This window comes from Myiozetetes cayanensis, unplaced genomic scaffold (assembly GCF_022539395.1).
Source record: "Myiozetetes cayanensis isolate MyiCay16 unplaced genomic scaffold, myiCay2020 scf32, whole genome shotgun sequence".
Classification (NCBI taxonomy): Eukaryota; Metazoa; Chordata; class Aves; order Passeriformes; family Tyrannidae; genus Myiozetetes; species Myiozetetes cayanensis.
In genome coordinates, this window is record NW_026087544.1 from 5,518,766 (window position 1) to 5,540,265 (window position 21,500).

The 21,500-nt window shown below is 51.2% G+C and overlaps 3 protein-coding genes across 3 annotated transcripts; 2 read left to right on the plus strand and 1 right to left on the minus strand.

Annotated features, from left to right (window-relative positions):
- Positions 1 to 1,466: 1,466 nt before the first annotated feature.
- PROK1 (prokineticin 1) lies at positions 1,467 to 3,778 on the minus strand. Its single transcript, XM_050327150.1, has 3 exons — positions 3,707 to 3,778; positions 2,670 to 2,795; positions 1,467 to 1,586 (listed from the first exon to the last, which is right to left on the minus strand). Exons 1-3 carry the CDS (start codon positions 3,776 to 3,778, stop codon positions 1,467 to 1,469), a joined length of 318 nt encoding a protein of 105 aa, XP_050183107.1.
- A 2,681-nt stretch (positions 3,779 to 6,459) lies between these two features.
- On the plus strand, positions 6,460 to 8,443 carry LAMTOR5 (late endosomal/lysosomal adaptor, MAPK and MTOR activator 5). The gene is made up of 4 exons (XM_050327151.1): positions 6,460 to 6,552; positions 7,030 to 7,091; positions 7,628 to 7,745; positions 8,118 to 8,443. The coding sequence occupies exons 1-4, from the start codon at positions 6,518 to 6,520 to the stop codon at positions 8,176 to 8,178; spliced, it is 276 nt and encodes a 91-aa protein (XP_050183108.1). The 5' UTR covers positions 6,460 to 6,517; the 3' UTR covers positions 8,179 to 8,443.
- A 1,424-nt stretch (positions 8,444 to 9,867) lies between these two features.
- On the plus strand, positions 9,868 to 20,750 carry SLC16A4 (solute carrier family 16 member 4). Its single transcript, XM_050327125.1, has 9 exons — positions 9,868 to 10,055; positions 10,495 to 10,598; positions 11,447 to 11,579; positions 12,253 to 12,396; positions 13,231 to 13,392; positions 13,901 to 14,440; positions 15,588 to 15,799; positions 16,667 to 16,760; positions 20,596 to 20,750. The coding sequence occupies exons 1-9, from the start codon at positions 10,040 to 10,042 to the stop codon at positions 20,748 to 20,750; spliced, it is 1,560 nt and encodes a 519-aa protein (XP_050183082.1). The 5' UTR covers positions 9,868 to 10,039.
- Positions 20,751 to 21,500: the final 750 nt, after the last annotated feature.

Consider the following 21,500-nt stretch of genomic DNA (forward strand, 5'->3'; position numbering starts at 1 on the left):
TTATGAATTTTCTTTTTATACTTATTATTATTATTATTTTGGAGGTTTTGGTTTTGTGGGGTTTGATTGGTTTTGTTTTGTTTTGTTTGGGGTTTTTGTTTTGTTTTGTTTTGGTTTGGTTTGGGGTTTTTTAATTAATTTTTGGGGGAAGAACAAGTGCAGAGAGGCTTTTGCCTGGCCTCAAACACCAAATCCCAATACAGTGTCTGCCACAGCCACACATGGGTGTCCTTTGATGGAGGGGTGAAAGCTTGAGAAATAGAAATAGGTGTTGGTGTAGCACCAAAACCCATCCAAACCCCAGAAAACCCCACTGAAATCCACCAAATCCCACCAAAACCCCACCAAGGCCAGGCCTCACCCAAGAGTGAGACCTTCCTGCCCCAGCACCAAACTCCAAGATCATTTCTGCACAAGGAGCACCCAAACCCAAAGTTAAATTCTGTGTTCAAGCCCTGCTTCTGCCTGAAAGGCTCCCAATAATTTTTAGAGGGTTTTTTTTTTTTGCCATAAATGCTGATTATTGTTCTTTATTCTTTGCCTTTATTGTTGCTTGAGGAAGGGGGAGAAAAACTCGAGTGACACACGAGTTTTCCACGATGTATTTCAAGAGCAGAACTGCAAACACGTGTCCAAGATCACTTTTAGTGACACATTTAATGACCTTTAATGTCCCCTTCTCCTCTCAAATTCACCTGGCAGAAAGAGAAGCCCCAAAACCCTCACAAGGTGCCTGAACCTCAGGGGGATGCCGAGGCTGGAAAACATTTTCCTGCTTCCCAAAGAGCCACAACTGGCACAACACGGCTCCAACCAGCTCTGCTTCAGCCTCTTCCTGCTCAAAATCTGGGGAAAGCCATCCCTTAATTCCCCACAGCTACTTGCTATGGATTTGATTTAATTGTGGGTCAGATTAGATCGTTTAATCGGGTCAGATTAGATCGTCCTGATAAGCCTCGATCAGGCAGCATCACAACAGGGATTATCATTCCAGAACTGATTTATCCAGTGGGAATGGCAGAGAAAAAGCAGCTCTGAGGGTGCTGCAGAAGGTTGTGATGTGGGACAATTTGGGCATGAGTTGCAATTTTGGGTGTTGATCAAAATGCTCCCCTCACAATGAAGTTTTGCCCCTCTATTTTTTTTTTCCTGGAAAAAAAAAACAATTAAGTGAAACCAGGTCTCCCCCCAGCCCTGCAGATGCTCTGGCACATGAGATGATGCTGCTGGGCTTCAGATCCCAAAATTTATGGTGTGCCTGGATTAGAAAACAGAGCTTTGCTGGGCCACGTGTTGGGGCAGCTTGGCCTCGATTTCCCCCACAGAGCAGCTCAAAACAACACTCTCCACCTCAGGAAAGCACTTGGAGGCCGCCTGGCTGTGTGGGCACCTGACAGCCGTGGGAAAGGGCAGGACACGCTGTGGGCTCACGGGTGGATTTTTTTTTTTTAGGGAGAATCCCCCCATTAAAAATGGATGTTTTTGAGGTCGGCGGAGCAGCGGAAGCGGCTGTCGAGGAACCTGGAGCACATGAGGTGGGGCAAACAGGGGCAGGTGTGGTGCTGGCGCTTCCCAAAGAACGGCACCTGCGGGAAACAAGGAGAGAAACGAGAAGAAATGATCAGTGGGACCGCAGACCCTGAGAAAAATCGGCGGATTTTCTCCGAGGTTTAACGGGGACGTGGCTGAAATGAGTTTGTGATCCCTCTGAAGCCCTTTCCGTGTGCCAGCAGGAGGTGCAGTGCCATTAAATCTCGCTCCCGGAGCGTTCAATCGATACAGGTACGGGGAGGGGGAAGCTCTTCCCGGGGCTGGGATGCTGCTGCTAAATCCTCCTGGAACAGGGAATGCGGCTGCACCGAGCTCTGGGCTAATCCCGGTGTGCTGGGGGCTCTTATCCCGCGGGAATCAGGGAGCTCTGAGGATTTAACTTGGCTTCTCCTGGCTCGGAGGGGCGTTTATGGCTCGGTTTGGAGCGGTGTGGTTTGTGCTTTGCCTGCAAAGGGATGGGCTGGCGGCTCAACCCCGGCTCCCAGTCAGGGTCCACAGCATTCCTGAGGGATCTAGGCCGGGTTGGATGGGGCTCTGAGCAACCTGGGCTGGTGGGAGGTGTCCCTGCCCGTGGCAGGGAGTGGAAGGAGGTGATTTTTAAGGTCCCTTCCACCCTGAACCACTCCACGATTCCACGATTTAGGGGGCTGTGGACACGCAGGGGATCGCCCAAAATAATGCAGAGGCTGAAACAGCTGCCCCAGCTCTGGGACCCCACTATGCCACCCAGAGCCTTCCCCCACATTGCCCCCTGAATCCCCCACCTCCATTCCAGAGTTCAGAGGGCAGTGGGAAGAAGAGATGGAGACGGACAGGTCTGGACCTGCATTCCCTTGTCCAGTTCCCACCCCCACCACAGCCACCTCCTCACCTCCCTCAGCACTTTTTCCTTGGAATATCACAATCCAGAAGCGTGACAGCATCGCTGTGAGCAGCGCTGGCAACCCCAGATCCTCAGGAACCAGTTCCTCCTCCCCGGAAAGCCACTCTCCCAACACCCCCCCCCTCCCCCCGACACCAACCCCTTCCCCATCCCAGCCTTTAATGGAGCTTTCCCCCCACGGGAGGAGCTCGGAGCCCCTTCCTGGCCTTTGTCCCCCCCCTTTCCCAGCCTGTACCTTGTGACTGGAGGGGTGACACTCGTCCCCCTCCTGGCCCAGGGGGGTGCAGACCCGCAGCCCCCTCAGCCAGAGGCTGACGGCACAGCAGGTCCCGCTGCCGCACTGAGGGTCCCGCTCGCAGGCCTGGGGAGGAGGAGGAAGGATGGAAAAGAAACGTTATCCCTCTTTTTTTGAGGGGGGTTAATAGTGGGATCAACCCACGCTGGGGAGTTGGGGGTGGCAGTTCCCAGTTATTGCCGGTTTGGGCTGAGGTTTCAGGGAAGTTTTGGGGTGCTGGGGTTTGTGGGATGGAGGGGAAACCCCTCATGGACACGGGGCACAGAGGGAAAGTTTGCAGGAGAGCAAGAGAGAGCAGCAGAATCAAAGGATAAACCCACTGCCCAGATCCTCCCCAAATTCCCACAGCCTGGGAAAAGCCAGGAAAGCATCATTACCCCTCCTTTTGGGAAATCAGCGGGATGGAAACGCTTGGTTTCTTGAATACTGGAGGGAAAAGAGGGGTTCAGCCAAGCCTGGCTTTGCTGAGATCAGCATCCAGGCTCTGGAAGCACCACAAAAAACTGGATTCTGTCCCTAAAATTCACTTTTAGCAGCTCCCTCAGTCCAGTGCTTGCTCAGGGACACCCTGAGTCCGTGGACAGGGTGAGCAAACACCTGCCCTTGGCACCCTGACAGCTCCCACCTCGTTTAATAATTCCTCTAAATTTAGGAGGGAAAAGGACAATTCGGGGTGTCTGAGCCCTTGTTCCAGTTGGAAACGTGCTCTGGAGACACATCCATAAAGACACATCAGTTTTTAACCTGCTGGAAAACTTCCTAAAATCCCACATTTCCCTGCTGGGAGGAGGTGCTGGTGGTGGGAACAGCACCCGTAGGTCGGAAAAACGAGTGATAAATTGGGGAAAAAGGGTGATGGGGGTGGGGGGAAGAACAACCCAAACCAAACAGCACAAAGGCCTGATTGCTGTGTTATTTCCCAGCATAATGAGGGCGAATCAATAAAAACCCCAGGGTGGGGTGGGAGCAGAACTTACCCCGGTGATGACGGCGCAGGGGCAGGAGTTGAGGAGCAGGAGGAGGCAGAGGAGCCGCAGGATTTGGCCCATGGTGCTGGAATTCTGAGCAGCCTCGCACCTCCACCCCCTTTATAACCCCTCCAGCTCCACTTTATTTTTTTTTTCTCCTCCCCTCCTGATCCCACCAGGAGCAGATGAGACCTGAATCTCCAATGGCATCGAAGAAATATTAATAAACCATCAAGAAAGGCAGGGGGGGGGATAAAAGTCCCCTCCCTCCTACCCACACCCCATTCCCAGGGGGATTTATCAGCTCAACTGGATTTTCCAAGTACACCCCTAAATCCATAGGTATCCTTGATAGGTGTGTGGAAGAATTTAATTAAAAAATTGGGGGTTATTTAGCCAAAAGAAAACCTGAGAACGAAGTTCCACCGCTCCTCCCCGACTTGGAAGAGCCCAAGGTGCAATAATGTGATAAATATCCCCCCAGAAATGGAGACTTGGCTGCATATTTATTTGGGAGAATAAAAAATAATAATATTAAAAAAAAAAAAGGCAGGGAAGGAATAACGTATTTTTTCATAATTTCAGTCAGAATGCAATGTGTAAATACGTTGATTTATGGCTCAAAGTACGACCCATCCACCTCGAATTGCATTTGGTGCCTCTCCTGGGAGTGCAGGGGAATAAGAGGATGGCTAAAAAAGGCAGGGAAAAGGTAGAATTATTTACTCCCTTTTCTTTTTAAATTTCTTCATCCTGTGAGGATGCAAAGCACAACATCCTAAGGTGCTCGAGGCTTGGGGACTCCAATCAAACACCCCCAGGCACCACAGTCCACCAGGGGGTAAGAGATTCCTGAAGCCTCGGCCACAAAATAAGCAATAAAGAGAATTAAAATAGGTAAAAATGTAAATACCCTTCCATGGCCAACCCATCCTGGGATCCTGGAGTTGTCTGAGGCTCCCCAGCCGAAGCTCCCAGTGCTGTCTGGGGCAGAGGTGATGCCTGAGATCCTTTTGGAACAAAGGCAGGGAATAAAAATCTCCATTTTCCCCCTAAAAAAGCAGCTGGATTTGTGATTCTGACCAAGCAAGATGGATTTTCCCAGCCCTGGATTGCAGGTGCCACCTCGGTGGGATCAGAGCTCCTCACCAGCATCAGAAATTCCATCTCTTCCGGCTTTTCCCACTGAGGAACAAACACCCCGAGGCTGATTTTGGGGCTAGACCCGGTCCATGGGGGCAAATCAGGCACCAGGAGGTGCCCCGTGTGGGAAACATCATCCAAGGTGGGTTGGGATTTGAAATATCGGTTTGGTGGGGCTTTTCTGGGGAATTTTTTTTTATTTTATTTTATTTTGTTTTAGAGGATCGATCTGGTGCTAAATCATCGCTTTAATTAGTTAAAAACAGCCCCAAAACTGCCATGCCCCCAGCCCAGCCTTTGATGTGGCAGCTGCTGCATCACTGAAGTCTCCTCCACCTGGGCTCGAATTAATCAATGCCAGCCCTCCCAAAAATCTCTCCCCTTCCCGAAATCCCACAGCCAGGAACGGCTGGATTTGGGAAGTTTCCTTGCAAAGGGGCTGAGAGGATGCAGCCCCCAAATCTCCATTTGTATTTTTGTCCAGTGTTGCTTCCTAGAAATTGAAAAGGAAAAAAAAAAACCACCAAAACCTCCCCAAAAAAGGCAACTCCAGTCGCAGCCATCCCTCCCAGTCAGGTGGGATGAAATGGGAAGCCCCTGGACAGTCGGGATCGGGGGCTCTTTGTGCTGCCTGAGGGAGCTCCCAGCTGGACCCGGGAGAAAGAAAAATCACATTAAAAATAAATAAATAAATAAATAAATAAATAAAAAATAAACGATCCTGCCGCACTTCACTCCCCCCATCAATAACATTTTAATTTCCTGCCCTGCCAAGCCCGGATCCATCGGCAGGAGCAGCCGGGGCCTCATTAACGTCACCCAGCTCTGGGCTGCTCCGCCGTAAATCACCTCCCACTCCCTGCTGGCAGCAGGGATGAATTTTGGGGGGGTGTCCTCCGTGGAAAACCGTGCTGAGGGTCACTTTTAACACCTCTCTGCCCCTTGGGAAGGTGATGGGGTCCTGACTCCGCTGCCACTGCGTGTGTTAGTCTGGCAGGGGCTGGATTTTGAGGGGGTTCTCGATGGAAATCCGGGCTGAGAATCACTTTTATCACCTCTCTGCCCGCTGGGAAGGTGATGGGGGTCCAGCGCGGCTTGTCTTACTGCAAATTTTGGGGTCCAGCTGTATCCTGGCGTCCCATGTCCCTGCATCCAATCTGCATCCCCCACCGTGGTCCAGCTCCAAGGGGATGCTCTGGCCGGGGAGGAGTTGCAGGAACTCCACCAAAACCCTGCCTGAATTTCATTTGGCTGCACAAACCCCGCGCGGTGCTGCGTGGAGGGAGCGGGACGCAACCAAACCGCGCTGAGGCGGGAAAAGGTCGAGAAAGGAGAGGGGGATTAAAAAAAAAATCCCAAACCAAAATCGCATCTCTATCACGCGCTCTGCGGGGAAAAAGCACGCAGGGAGGGCTGATTTGGGGGGTGCGGATTTGCTGCGACCGCCCTCCCAAATCAGAGCACGGTGCCGGCGTGAGGGGTTGTGCGGAATGCTGGGAGAATCCCGGGAGAATCTCGGGAGAGTCGCGGGAGATTCCCGGGGGATTCCCGGTGCGGCGCCGCTGCCGCTGAGCGCGGGACGGCTCCGTTTGGGCGCGCGGAGCCGCCGTCCGATGGGGGGGTGGTGTCACGTGGTGACGCAGCTGCCCGGAGTGGGGCGGAAGTGGCGGCGGGGCCATGGAGGGGACCCTGGAGCAGCACCTGGAGGAGACGTGAGGGGGATGGGAGGGAGAGGGGACGGAGGATGGGGGACGGGGGACACGGGGAAGGAGGACGTGGGGATGGGGGATGGGAGGAGAGGGGGACGGGAGGGATGGGGGATAGGGGGATAGGGGATGGGGACACGGAGGAACAGGGAGGGGACGAGAGGGACATGGGGGACGAGGTCGAGGGGACAGACGGATGGGGGACACGGAGGACACGGAGGGGCCAGGGGGACAAGGGGGACGGGGGGTGCAGGGAGAGGACGGGGGTGACAGGAAGGGGGCGGAGGGGGACAGGGGGGGGACACGGAGGGGACAGGGGCGGGTACAGGGAGAGGACGGGAGGGGTACAGGGAGGGGACGGAGGAGTCGGAGGGGACAGGGAGGGGGTGGTGGAGCGGGGCTGGGCCGGCCCGACGCTGCGGGGCGGAGGGAGGTGCAGGTTTAATCCCGGCCCTGACAGCGCTGTGTGTGTCCCTCCCCCAGCATGAAGAGCCCGGCCGTGGTGGGCGTCCTGTGCACCGACTCGCAGGGGCTCAACCTGGGCTGTGAGTGAGCAAAGCGCGGGGGGGCCCCCCGAGGGCTGGCGGAGTTCGGGGGGCACCGGGGTTGGGGGTCCCGGGTCTCTCCGTCCCGTCTGGGGACTCCCGGGTGGGGAGAGGGGGAGCGCCGAGTGGGTCCCCCCATGTTCTTCCCATACCCTCTAAGGGCTTCTGTGGGTGTGAGGTCCCATATCGGGGGTTCCCCAAACCCTCTAAGGACTCCACGGGGGGAGGCACCAGGACTGGCCCTACAGGAACCCCCCCAACCTGTTTGGGGGTACCTGGCCTTGTCCCCATTTTAGGGACCCCAGCCCCTGCCCTGCTGTCCTGACCCCACCTTTGGGTGTCCCCAGGGGGCCACCACCCACCTGCAGAGCCACCTAAAATTCGAGATAATTTGGGTGGTTTGAGGGCGAGTTTGGGGAGACGCCACAGGGAGGGGAGTGGGATGAGGAAGGATCAGCCCCCCCTCCTTGGCCTGGGGGAGGCAAACGGGCTTCACACGGGGCTTCTTCCCCCATCGTGTCGCCCCCTCCCCCCAGGCCGAGGGACCCTCTCGGACGAGCACGCCGGGATCATCTCCGTGCTGGCCCAGCAGGCGGCCAAGCTCAGCTCCGACCCCACGGACACGCCCGTGGTGTGCCTGGAGTCGGACACCGGGTGAGTCCCCGGCCCCGTTTTCCTTTCCCCCAGCCCTGGGAGCCCCCCGGAGGAGTCAGATCCCGGGAGCAGCTCCCGGGGGAAGCCGCGGGCACGGAGGGGAGGTCGCTGGATTGACGGGATTTGAAGAGGGAGGAGCTGTAAAAGCAGCGAGAAAACCTTTGGGGGAGGGGGTGGTTCCTGCAGCTCCGTTCCTTTTCCACGCTTGGGACCCCCGTGGGTGACTGAGGCGGTGCCGTGGGAGTCACTGTGGCAGCAGGGACGTCTCCAGTTCCCGGAGTGGGAAGGGAGGTGGGGTCTGGCTGGAACGATCCCAGCTCCAGTTCCCACCCCCACCAGCTCCTCCCTCAGCACTTTCCCCCTCGTTTTTAGGAACATCATGATCCAGAAGCACGACACCATCACCGTGGCAGTGCACAAGTTGGCATCCTGATCACCGGGGAGCAGCTGCACTGCCAGCTCCTCCTCCTCCTCCCTTGCACAGCCCTGCACTCCATCCAGCCCCGGTTTGGAACCCCCCCAGACCCAGGATGAAGGCTCTCCCTCTCCACTGAACAGCTCCTGGGCTGCTCTCCAGGTCTCCCAGCTCCCACTGTAGCCCTTGTGGTGCTGAGGGTGGCACACGTGGTCAGACCCTGCCAGGTGTGATTGTGTGTTTTTTCTTGGAGAAATCAATAAATGACCTTTAAAAAACCAAACCACCCCTTTGCTTCTCTTTGCTGGGCCTGGTGTTTCTTTTCCAAAGTGAGGTGATTTTTCCCACTCCCTTCATGAGCATTTCTCTGGAGAAGAGACTGGGATTAATGGGGGCTCCTCCAGCAGGAAAGGTACAGACGCTTCCCAAGGAATTTCTCCTGGGGAACATTTCACCTCCTCGAGTTAAAACGTTCTGTGGGAGGATTTCTTGTTCTCTCGTTGCCTTGGATTAAAAGCTGGACGTGCTGGCCCTGTGTGAGCTGGAAATGAATGTTGGCAACATCCTCACAAATCCAGACCCCGGATCTGAAACGGTGCAGGGAAAAAATCCTGCAAAAAAAGGCCTGGGAAGCTGCTCCACTCCAGAGCTTCCCACCTGGCAGGGAGGGAAAAGGAGCTGGGCTGCAGCTGGTCTTGTGCAGGGAGGGGAAGGGAAGTTTCCCAGCAGAGCACGAGGTGAAAACTGGGCTGGGTCAGAGAGAAAATGACATTCAGGCTGCTCTGATGTGACTCCAACGAGCTGATCCCTTCAGCAGTGACAATCTCAGCCTGACATGGAACAGGCAGGAGGAGCTTCTGCCTGGCTGAGTCCACACTCCTGTCCAGCTCAGTGTTGATTCTCAGGAAAGCCCTGAGATCTCTGCGTGCCCAAACCCTGTGGTGGCCTCGAAGAGTCCTTCTTTACTCTCCCCACGTCCCACCAAGGTGGAGCAGCTGGAACTGGAGCGTTTCCCCCTGGAATTCCAAGAGCTCTGAGTGCAGATGCTGCCCCCCCCCCCACAAGCCCTTAAACCACCCTCCCTGCAAACCCCACCCCATGTAAATAAAGCTCAAGACAAGTATTAAAAGCCACATGGAAAGCTCACAGACTCCCGTGTTTCCTGGGCTCCTCTGGAAAGATGGAGCTTTGCCAAGGGAGGGGGCAGACAGAGATCAGTATCAGGGTCCCCACAGTGATCCCAGTTTTCTCTGGGCTCAGGAATGCTGGCTGGGGTGACAGGCCAGCCCCCAGCAGGGCAGGAAGCACGAGGGCCGTGTTTATCCAGGAGCTGGGGCACATTTACAGGGGAGCCAACGCCGATCCCGCTGCCTCCCAGGGCTGCAGCAGCACAGCTGCTCCATCCAGCTGCAAACTCCCAAGTTTTCCAGACTATCCCCCTCCTAAAGGACAGTTTCCCAGGCCTGGATCCAGTCCAGCACTGCCACCTCCCGCTCCGTTCTTCCGGCCACATCCAAAGCTTTCCCTGGAGTTACAACCCTTGCAGGCTTCCCCTCCTCTTTCCCAACAGGATTTCTGCTCCAAACGCCCTGGATTTCCTGCTCCCAGCTGGGGAAGGGGAGGGACTCTGGCCTTGTGGCCTAACAGAGAGGAGGAGGAGGAGGAGGAGGACGGGCTCTGTCACTCAGCCCCAGGGCTTGCCAGGCTCCATGTCCTGCTCTGGGGCTTGCAGGAAGGACAGACACCATCATCCTCTCGGGGATGTGAATGAAGGAGCAGACTCTGGGCTGCCAAGTCAGGAAGGGGGGATTTAAGCTCCGGAGCAAATGAAGAGATGATTCCTCTTTGCCATCGATTCTTCTAGGGAGGATTTTCCAGCATGAGGCAGCGAGGAGGTAAGGAAAGGTTTCAGGATCATCACCCCCAGCTGCTCCAGCGTCCAGCTGCTCCTTGGGGCACGGTCCTGCCTCTGCCAGAGAGGATGGAAGGGAGACAAGCAGAGGATGGGATCGGGAGAGCTTCCCAGGGGCTCAAAACTGGATCAGACAGACGCGACCCCCTCCCCGACTCGGGGCACAAAGCGAACCGCTGAAGCTGCAAAGGTGCTCCACTTCAAACCCCTTCAGTGGTTACAGTAACTTGGTGGGAAAGAGAAAGGATGTTAAACTGTTTCCAGGCAGGGATAATGTGTAATTTAACACCCCTTGTCAACAAAAGCCGCTGGATCTTCCCCCCACCCTCCAAACTGAAGGCGGAGTGGGACAGGGGGAACAGCTTTTGAAGTGGAGCAGCACCGGAGGGAGGTGTTAATGCGTCCCGAAACTCCCGTTCCAGGGGAAGGGAAGGAGGATGAAGAGCCCGAGGAAGGTGGGAAGAGCCCAGGGGCCGGAGCAGCGCTCGGAGGGTGGGCCTGGGCAGCGGTGCTTCACTTCTTCCTGGTAAGCACAGAACAAATCCCACTGAACCCCTCCTTCCGTGATCTGGAGTGAAGGGAAAAGCCTCAAATCTCACTCAGAGGACAGGGACAGGCTGATCCCACCCAGCTATGGAATGGCAGCTGCAAACATCCCAGGGACAGCACACACACACCTGGGACTGCCCCCTGGGAGCACCGGGCACCTCAACACCCCTCAGAGGCACCAATTCCCCATTCCACGGGCTTTAACACCACACAATCTTCCCACCAGCAATGAATCAAGGGATCCTGAAGGCTGGAAAAGATCTTTAAGGTCATCAAGACCACCCCCCCCCAAGCCGGGAAAGCTTTCCCCAATTCCACCCCATCCCAAGTAAACTCGCTGCCAATCATTAACCACCTGCTACCAGGGAGGTGAGAGGGAGTTAAAATTAAGGACACAAAGTGTGTGTCCTTTGCTCCCACGGCAGGGAAAGCCTGGGAAACTGCCCTGGATAGCACCCATCCTGCTCCTCTCACCCGCCCCATCGACTCCCAGTGATCTTCAGCAGCGCCAAGACCCGTTTCATTGTTGCTTTAGGATTAAAAAGTAACTCCTAGGGCAAAAAACATCCTGGAAGAGTTGGGTTATGGAGTGATTTTGTTTCTTTTTCTTGGAGGAGTTTGCAGAGGGGTTTTGAGGGCCTGTTAAGATGAAGCTGCAGCGTGGTCACCACGAGCTCACCCTGCTGATGTTCCCCAACACCAGTTCAAGTGTCCCGGTCTATTCATCAGCATAACAAATTATCCCCGTAAGAAAAGCAGATGGAAAAGCTTTTCCTCCCTCCTGCTCCCCGTGGCTCCTCACCTCTGTCTGCTCCTGCCTCTCAGGTCAACGTCCTGGTGATGGGGATGCTCAAGACCTTCGGGATTTTCTTCGTGGCTTTCCAGGAGGACGTGGGGGGCTCCTCGGAGCAGGTCAGCTGGATTGGCTCCATCATGTCCTCCCTGCGCTTCCTGGGAGGTGAGCTGGCACCCCCGAGGATTTGGGGCAGTGCTTCAACCCCAGCACATTTGCTTTGAGAGCACTGAGGGTGTTCTGCAGATCCGATTCCCTTCCCAGACTGCTCCAGGCTGGACATGGCCGGTGCCCACACGTGTCTCAGCAGGGATGTGGTCCAAAGATGGGGCTGTATGGCATTTAGATGGGGTATTGGGAAGAAATCCTTCCCTGGGAGGGTGGGGAGGGGTTGGGATGGAATTCCCAGAGAAGCTGTGGCTGCCCCATCCCTGGAAGTGTCCAAGGCCAGGTTGGATGGGGCTTGGAGCAACCTGGGCTGGTGGAAGGTGTCCCTGCCCATGGCAGGGGGTGGAATGGGTTGAGCTTCAAGATTTCTTTCAACCCAAAAAATCCTGGGATTCCAGGGTTGTGGAGCCAGGCTGGGAGAGCTGGGAATGTTCCCCTGGAGAAGGGAAGGCTCCAGGGAGACCTTGGAGCCCCTTCCAGTGCCTAAAGGGGCTCCAGGAGAGCTGGAGAGGGGCTGGGGACAAGGGCTGGAGGGGCAGGACACAGGGAACGGCTTCCCACTGCCAGAGGGCAGGGTTGGATGGGATATTGGGAAGGAATCCTTGGCTGTGAGGGTGGGGAGGCCTTTTTGTCACCTTCAGCCTGAGCTTTGTGCCTCTCTCCCCTGCAGCCCCACTCGTGGCCGTCGTGTGCCGGGGGCTGGGCGAGCGTCCCACGTCCCTCCTCGGGGCCGGGCTGGTGGCCGGGGGGTGCCTGGTCAGCACCCAGGCCACCAGTGTCCCCTTCCTCTGCGTCTCCATGGGACTCCTGCTGGGTGAGCAGCCTCTGACACACACATTGCCCTGGGCCACCAGCAAGGAATCAGCTCCTTTAAGCACAAACCCTGGGGGAGGGTCCAGGGGGGAAGCTGAGGGCACATGGATTGCTCAGCTGGAGGAGACAGGTCAGAGCTCAGGGGGGGTCTGCAGCTTCCTCAAGAGGGGCAGAACCATCTCTGCTCTGGGTGAGCAGGGACAGCACCCAGGGAAGGGCTGGAGCTGTGCCAGGTTGGGTATCAGGGAAAGGTTCTTCCCCCAGAGGGTGGTTGGCACTGAACAGGCTCCCCAGGGAATGGTCACGACCCCAAGGCTGCCAGAGCTGCAGGAGGGTCTGGATAACACTCTCAGGGACAGGGTGGGATTGTTGGGGTGTCTGTGCAGGGCCAGGGGTTGGACTGATGATCCTTGGGGGTCCCTTCGACTCAGTTATTTTGTGACTCTGTAAAACCTCGAGTGGCAAAGCATCCCCAGCTCCTTCCTGTGAGCCCTCAGCACTCCATGCTCAGAACAAACCACGCTTCCAACTCACTTAGTCCCAGCTAACCCTGATTTTTTTTTTTTTCTGGCTCCACCAAATCCTGGCCTTTTAAAACCCCCCTCACTAAAAGGGCACAGCCTCCAACGCCCCCCAGACATGAAACACCACACACAAAACCTCGCTCTCCACTGAGTCCAACCACATCCAGGAGAACCCCCCCCGCCCTTCCCACCAGGAACGCTGCACCCCAGAGACTCAGCATGGCATGACTGAGAATTCCAAGAGCTCCTGGTACTTTTTTGGGGCCTAGGGAGAGAGTGAGGGATGTTCTTTTTGACCTTCCCCCACCCAGGGCTGGGCTTTGCCTGTCTGTACCAGGCGGCCGCAGTGATGACGGCCAAGCGCTGCCGGGCACGCTTGGGCTTCTCCAACGCCGTGGCCCGCTCTGGGATGGGGCTCACCTTCCTCATGGCACCCTTCACCCAGCTCCTCCTCGACTTCTATGGCTGGCAAGGTGAGCAATCTCCTGTTTGCCCTCATTTATCAGCGCCGAGAGGGTGTTCGGGGAGGTCTGGGCAAGGGGAAGAGGCTCCTTTAAAAGATTAAAAATTCAACAGCTCTGCCTCTTCTAGGATGGTTTGGGGACATCTTTCTTAATGATTAAACACCTAATGACTCATTAAAATCAGAGGCAAAACAGAGAACTGAAAATCCCTGCTTTTACTGCAGTTTTGGGCCATCTTGAAGGTCCCTCACGACTTCTGCAGAGGGTAAACAAAACAAGACCCCAGATCCCAGAGGCAGCTCTGGATCTGCTGTGTGCATCAGAGCAGAAAGGACTTCCAGCCAGAAAAACCACGAAAAAAACTGTTTTGTTACCTCCTCCATGAGGAGGAGGCAAAAGTCTCTCTTAGGGCAGACTTTCTGCATGTTCAGTGCAAACAGCCCGCTCTAAAAGCTTATTTTCTGCTGTTCCCTCCTTCTCACTCCAAGAATAAAACAGCTCCCCTGTCTTCCCTCAGGAACTCTCCTGATTTTTGGAGGCATCATGTTGAACCTGGTGCCCTCCAGCCTGTTGCTGAGACCCATCAGCACCCGGCCCTCCTCTGCCAAAATCCAGGACTGCGCGTCATCAGCGACACAGAAGGACCCAGAAACTGCTGATGGATGTTCAGATGGGACCCCTCACAGGGAATTACCCCCTCCCAGTGCACAGGAGCTTCCCACCACAGACACACTCCTGATGTCCCGTGGCAAAGGTGTCTCTGGTCCCATCAATCCACCTGCCTTGGGAAAGCTGGAGAAACCCACTCCGGGCAGATCCTCACCACAAACGGCCACCGAGGCCAAGAGAAGCAACAAACCCCTTCCAGCAGCCAAAAAAGAAACTTCTCAGCCTCTCCTGGACTTCTCCCCACTGAAGGATCCTGTTTTCTTCATCTTCACCTGGTCCTTTCTGTTCAGCCACTTGGCCTATTTCGTGCCTTTCTTTCACCTGGTGGCAAGAGCCAGGACCCTGGGAATGAGCAGCATGGATGGCTCCTACCTCATCTCAGTGGCTGGTAGGCAAAAGGAATCTTTTAAACCCATTTTAGGAGAGAAAACCAACCCAAATTTTGCCCAGATGTGTCCTAGGAGGAATCCTCCTGGCAGAGGTTGAGCTCACAGCCCTGATCCCTCTGTATATTCAGGATCACCAAGGTGGGTGGGTGGTTCTTCCAATCCAATGTGAACGATTCCCCATCCTCCCTGCTCCCCCAAAAACCCCATTTTTCCAGTAAAAAGGTGCTCTCTGTCCTCCTGGAGCCTCCTCACCACCATCCCTGCTTTACTTAAAACCACAACCCACAGAAATCACTGAGAATCCAAAGAGCTCCAGTTTGAGCCAGGAGAGAAAAATTCAATGTTGTGGGGAAAAAAATCCACCTCCAAGGGGGATGGGGAGGTGGAAAAAGCAACTAAACTCCCCAAAAAACAACCCCATGGCTGATTATAAACTGGGTTAAGAAAGCAGCTCCAACCTCAAGTCATAATCAAATATTTTATTGTACCAAAAAAAATACATTTTACTTCTACAGAGCTGTAGGATATTTAGCAAGGATGTGCCGTGCAGGGATTTAGGAGAGCCCAGAAATTCAGGTGGTGTTTTGAATTAAGAGTGGGAGGGACACGGTGCAAGGCACAAGCTGACAGAGTGAGCTCTGATCTTTGGTTCATAAAAATATATCAAGAAATGTTAAAAAAAAAAGAAAAAACCCACAACCAAAAAACCTACAAGTATCAGAAGTTTGCTGAGCCTTTAAAGAAATGCCAGGCCATTTGCTCCTTTAAACAAATTCAAATCTTGTAAACATATTTCTTCTTAACATCCCCCTTTTTCTCCACCTCAGGAAAGGGATCAGACAGCAAGTTCATCATCCCTGATTTTTACTGAAGGGCACTTCAGAGATTTTCTGCTGAGTGCAGAGCCCTTGACTGAATATTTACAGATTTGGTAAATAGCTGGGGAAAGGCAAAAAAAAAAAAATACCCACCCCAAATATCAATTTTACAACAGCCTAAAAATACCCCCCTGTAACTTTTTTTGGTGTTTTAACTCCTTGTGGTTGGGTGAAACCTGGATGTGACACAGGGGGGACAAAAAAGAGGCCAAATCCCCCCAAAATGAAGCGGTTTTTTTGAGGCTCTGCTGACTCCTGTCCCCTTCAGGCATCACGGAGATGCTGAGCCAGCTGCTCTCGGGCTGGGTGGCCGACCAGAACTGGACCAAGAAGTACCATTTCCACGTGACTTACCTGGTCCTGAGTGGGATCACCAACCTCCTGGGCCCCCTGGCCACGACATTCCCGCTGCTCCTCGCCTACACCGTGGCCTTTTCCGTGTTCTGTGGAGGGTTCATGGCTCTGGTGCTGCCGGTGCTGGTGAGTTGGGGGTCGGGGGTGGGTTCGTTTCCAGACACCCACACGGAGGGTTGTGCTGATCTGCTCCCAATCCCAGAATCATCTGCAACACACAGGGATCAGTCATGGAATGCTCCAAGGACTGGAGAACTTTTGTTTTAGAGACAGGCTGGGAGAGCTGGGGGGGTTCTCCTGGAGAAGGGAAGGATCCAGGGAGACCTGAGAGCCCCTTGCAGGGCCTAAAGGGGCTCCAGGAGAGCTGGAGAGGGATTTGGGACAAGGGATGGAGGGACAGGACACAGGGAATGGTTCCCACTGCCAGAGGGCAGGGTTAGATGGGATATTGGGAAGGAATTCTTCCCTGGGAGGGTGGAGAGGGGATGAAATTCCCAGAGAAGCTGTGGCTGCCCCATCCCTGGAAGTGTCCAAGGCCAAGCTGGATAAACCTGGAGCAACCTGGGCTAGTGGGAAGGTGACCCCGCCCATGGCACTGGATGAGCTTTAAGGTCCCTTTCCAACCCAAACCACCCCAGGATTCCATGATTATAATTTGGCATTTTCTTTCTGGGAAGGAATTCGCAGCTTAAAACACATTCCTCAAAGTCTTGTTTATCTGGAAGGCACAGAAGTATCTCCCATCCCAGCAATTTCCATCCTGGCCTGAAGGAGGCAAAGGAATTCCAGGATTCCAGGTTGGATCAGACCCACAGGGGCAAAGTCCTTCCAAAGCTGCAGCTCAAGAGGAAACTCCCCAGGAAAAAAAAAAAAAAAAAAAGAAAAAAATTAAATCAATTAATCTCTTGTGTTTTAAAACAAATCAACTAACCCCTTCTGCTTTTGTATTCCCACGAAATCCATCCCTAATGACCCGTTTTGATTTACAAACAGGTGGATCTGGTGGGTGTGGAAAAGCTCCACAGCTACCTGGGGTTTGCTGCCTTCTTTGCAGGGATAGCAGCCATTGGAGGACCTCCTCTGGCAGGTAAATAATATAATAAATATAATAAATAATATAATAAATATAATATAATATATAAAGTAACAAATATTAAAAGTAATATAAAGTATATTACATCATATTTATTATATTTATTTTATTGTAATAATATAATAAAATCGAATATATTATAATATATATAATGTAATATAATTTATTAGAATATACAATATATATCATACATTATATATTAGGCATTCTACATTATAAATGTCAATATTATGTATTCTTATACATCTACAATATTAATTATACATATATTTCAGAGTACTATGCAATATAATATATATTATATATATTATATTTTATATTATATGTATTATATTTTTATATTATATATATTATTTTTATATATCATATATTATATTTTTATATTATAGATATTATTTTTATATTATATTTATTATATTTTTATATTATATATATTACTTTTATATCATATATGTTTTTATTTTTTTTTTAATATAATATGTGTTTATACACACACACCCACCACATAAACCCAGTGATAAAGCTGCTGGTTCACTCTCCCACATGGATCCATCCCAGTTTTCAGTTCAAATAAGGGGAGGGGGAAAAAAACTCCTATTTCAGGAATGTCTTTACACCCAGGCAACATCTCGCTGGGGAATCTGCAAACCCCAACCAGCAGCTTGGAAAACGTGCCCAGTTTAACCCCAACCACAGCAGGATCACGACCCCATTCCCATGGATTTTACCCCCAGCAGTGTTGGAATTAACTCTGAATCGGGACTGGAGGGCAGGGAAGGAGAGGAAGGCGAAGCAGGGATGGGCTTGGCAGCATTCCCATAAAACAGAGGCTCTGGAGCATCAGGAGAAGCCTCAATCACCTCTTGGTTGGCGACAGATCCCAGAGCTGGGCCCTGAGAGCTCCTGGGCCCAAAGACAAGGAGGATGAGAAGCTTTTCCCCTTCTCCCTGTGCCTGGAAAACAGGGCACTGGGGAGGATCTGGCACTCCCCAAGCTCTTGGGAGTGACTCTCTCACCCCTGCCTGGGAGCAGGGGAATTGTTGGAAGCAGGGGAATTGCTGGGAGCAGGGGAATTGTTCTCCTCCAAACTGCTTGGCCAGGACAGAGCTGTTCCTGCCCCTGGGACATTTGCCTCTCCCTGCATTTTCCAGCCCAGAAAAATCCCACAGTGTGGGCAGCAGGACAGGGGGGGATTCTGCCCCTCTGCCCCCTCAGGTGAGATCCCACCTGGAGAGAGGCCTCCAGCTCTGGGAACAACAACAGGAGGAGGTGGAGATGCTGGAGAGGAGTCCAGAGGAGGGCCTGGAGATGCTCCAAGGCTGGAGAACATTTGCTCTGGAGCCAGGTTGGGAGAGCTGGGAATGTTCCCCTGGAGAAGGGAAGATTCCAGGGAGACCTTGGAGCCCTTTCCAGGGCCTAAAGTGGCTCCAGGAGAGCTGGAGAGGGATTTGGGACAAGGGATGGAGGGACAGGACACAGGGAATGGCTTCCCACTGCCAGAGGGCAGGGTTAGATGGGAGATTGGGAAGGAATTCGGTGGGGAAGGACTGGAATGGATTTCCCAGAGGATGCTCCACCCCTGGAAGTGTCCAAGTCCAAGCTGGACAAACTTGGAGCAACCTGGGCTAGTGGGAAAGTGTCCCTGCCCGTGGCACCAGATGAGCTTTAAGGTCCTTTCCAACCCAAACCATCATTTGTTGCCTCCTGCCCCTCCAGATCTCCGGGCCTGCCAAGGCCCCTGGCTGGAATCTGCCAAGGATTCCGTAAATCCCAACTCCAGGGGAAGTTTTAGCAGGAAAAAAAAAAAAAATTGATTTTCCTGCTCGACATCTCCGGGCTGGTTAAAAATCTGCCTGTGGATCCAATTTCAAGCAGCCCAAACGTTCCCTGGACAGGGAGCTTCGCCTGTCAGGGTGAGGAACTGCCTGGCACGGGATGAATTCCCAGCAATCCCTCAATCCCACTGAATTCCCTGCCACGGGAAGAGCGTGGAAGGAGCTGAATGATTTGGCTGCCTCTTGCTGCAGTTTTATCTCCATCCCCTCGCAGTGTGTTTTCATTAACTGGAAGGCTTTTGCTTCCTGAAGTGTTGCATTCCTGGATTGTGGAAAACAAGGTTTCCTGCAAAAAATAAAGCTTTTTTTTCCAAGCTTTTTTTTATTTTTTTCCCAGATTTTTAAGAAATCTGGCTTTATGCTGGTGGGATAAAGAAAGGCCAAATAGAGGCAGGAAATAAAACTCTCACTGATCCACCCAGAGGGGAAGGACTGAGAGTTCAAGATCCAGGTTATCTATTAATTCATTTATTAATTCTATTATTCAGTTCTTAATTTATCCAAATAAATTCTCCCATTTTCTCTCCCAGTAATGCTGGGTTAGGTATGAAAACTGAATATAACCAGAAGCTACTGATGAAGTGTCCAAACCCAACTGCCCCCTGCAGGGATCAGGATTTGGGGCTGGGTGCTCTGACCCCTCTAAACCTTTAAATTTAGGATTTTATTAAACTCAAGTGCTTTTATGCAGCAAAACCTGATGGATAATGAGAACTGCAAAGGTTAAAATGGTTAAAAATACTGAAATAATATAAAATAAATATATACTACAAAATGATAATTATTTTAATAATATAATGTAATATAATACAATAATAATAATGTAATATAAAACAATATGATAATAAATAATAAATAGAATACACAATAAAATAATGTATATAAATATATAATTTCAAATATAATATCTAGTATTACATAGTATTACATAATGTAACAATACACAATATAAAATATATACTGTTATATATTATACTATAAAATTTTAACAATGATTAAATCTAAAACATACTTTACAAATTATATAATTTACACAAGTATTTATAAAACACAAAATATTTGTAAATATTTATAAAATATAAAAATACAAAAATGTAGATTCGTTTAAAAAAATTTTATATTGTTATAAAATTTCCTTAAAATTTATAAAAATATTTATAACAGTATTATAAAAACTATAAAATATATAAAATATTACACATAAAATAAGTGTATTTTAAATTAATAAATAAAATAAATAAATAAATAATATTTAAAATATTATTATAGTGCATATTAGACCAAAGCCTGAAGCAAGGAAAAGGTGACTTACCTGCAAATCTGTTCAGCTCAAAGCCCAGGGGGAAAAGTTTGGACTCTCCTTTGGAGCTTCCCATCCACCAGCACCACTGAAAGAAACCCTTAAACCAAATCAGAACATTATTTTGGCTCATTTTATTTCCACAAACAGTGCAAACCATTAACCCAAAGTGCAAAAGAACTGAATATAATGTAATATAATATAATATTACTGAAGAAAAACTGAAGAAAACTGAATTAAATTGGGGCACAAGAAAAAAATAATAATAAAAAAAGGCTGGAGAAACGAGGGGTTTGCAGCCCAAGCTGTTGGAAACACCATTGCTGAAAACATCCATTGGCATCTTCCATGTTGGAAACATCCACTGGGATCTTCCACCTGCTCAGGCAGCTCCTTTTGGCCCATTTAAACAGAAGGAGGGATGAAAAAAAAAAAAAAAATCAGGGCTTAAATTCAATTAAATTAAACCCCATTCCCACTACAAGGATCAAAGTCGGCCCTGGGAAGAAAGACACGTTTGGTCCTGACTGGAAATGCCGCCCAGGAGGAGCTTAAATAACTGAGAAATACTGAAATAAGATCACACAACCTATGCCTGCCTCCCACCACCTCCCAAAAATGTTTTGTTTTGTTTTTTTTTTTCTGCAGGGAGAGAAATCCCAGAGCTTTTAATCCCAACTTTTGTCTCCCTCAGGTTGGCTCTATGACTACACCCAGACCTACGTGTGCTCCTTCCTCTTTGCCGGGGCCTGCGCCCTCGTGTCCCCCCTGTCCTTCTGCCTCGAGCCCTGGGCACAGAAATGGAAGCTCAAAAAAGCCAATCTGAACACCCACCCCAGGTCTGGCTGAAGGTTTGAAGGCTGGGCTGGAGCTGTGTCCACAAAAAGGGAGAAGCCAGGGCCAGCACAGCCCAGCTGTCCCGGGAGATCTCGAGTGGAAAGCGGGATTTTTAGATGGGGAGATTGAGTTTGGATATCTGGATACTGCTCCTGATCAGATTCTGGGTTTATACCTGGATATTGCTCCTGATTAGACTCAGCCTGGATATCTGGATATCATTAGATTGAGTTTGGATATCTGGATATCATCAGATTCAGTTTGGATATCTGGATATTGCTCCTGATTAGATTCAGTTTGGATATCTGGATATCATTAGACTGAGTGTGGATATTTGGATATTGCTCCTGATCAGATTCTGGGTTTATATCTGGATATTGCTCCTGATCAGATTCTGGGTTTATACCTGGATACTGCTCCTGATTAGATTCAGTTTGGATATCTGGATATCATTAGATTGAGTCTGGATACTTGGATATTGCTCCTGATCAGATTCTGGGTTTATACCTGGATATTGCTCCTCATTAGATTCAGTTTGGATATCTGGATATCATTAGATTGAATTTGGATATCTGGATATTGCTCCTCATTAGATTCAGTTTGGATATCTGGATATCATTAGACTCAGTGTGGATATTTGGATATTTCTCCTGATCAGATTCAATTTGGATATCTGGACATCGCTCCTGATTAGATTGAGTTTGGATATCTGGATATTGCTCCTGATTAGACTCAGTTTGGATATCTGGATATCATTAGATT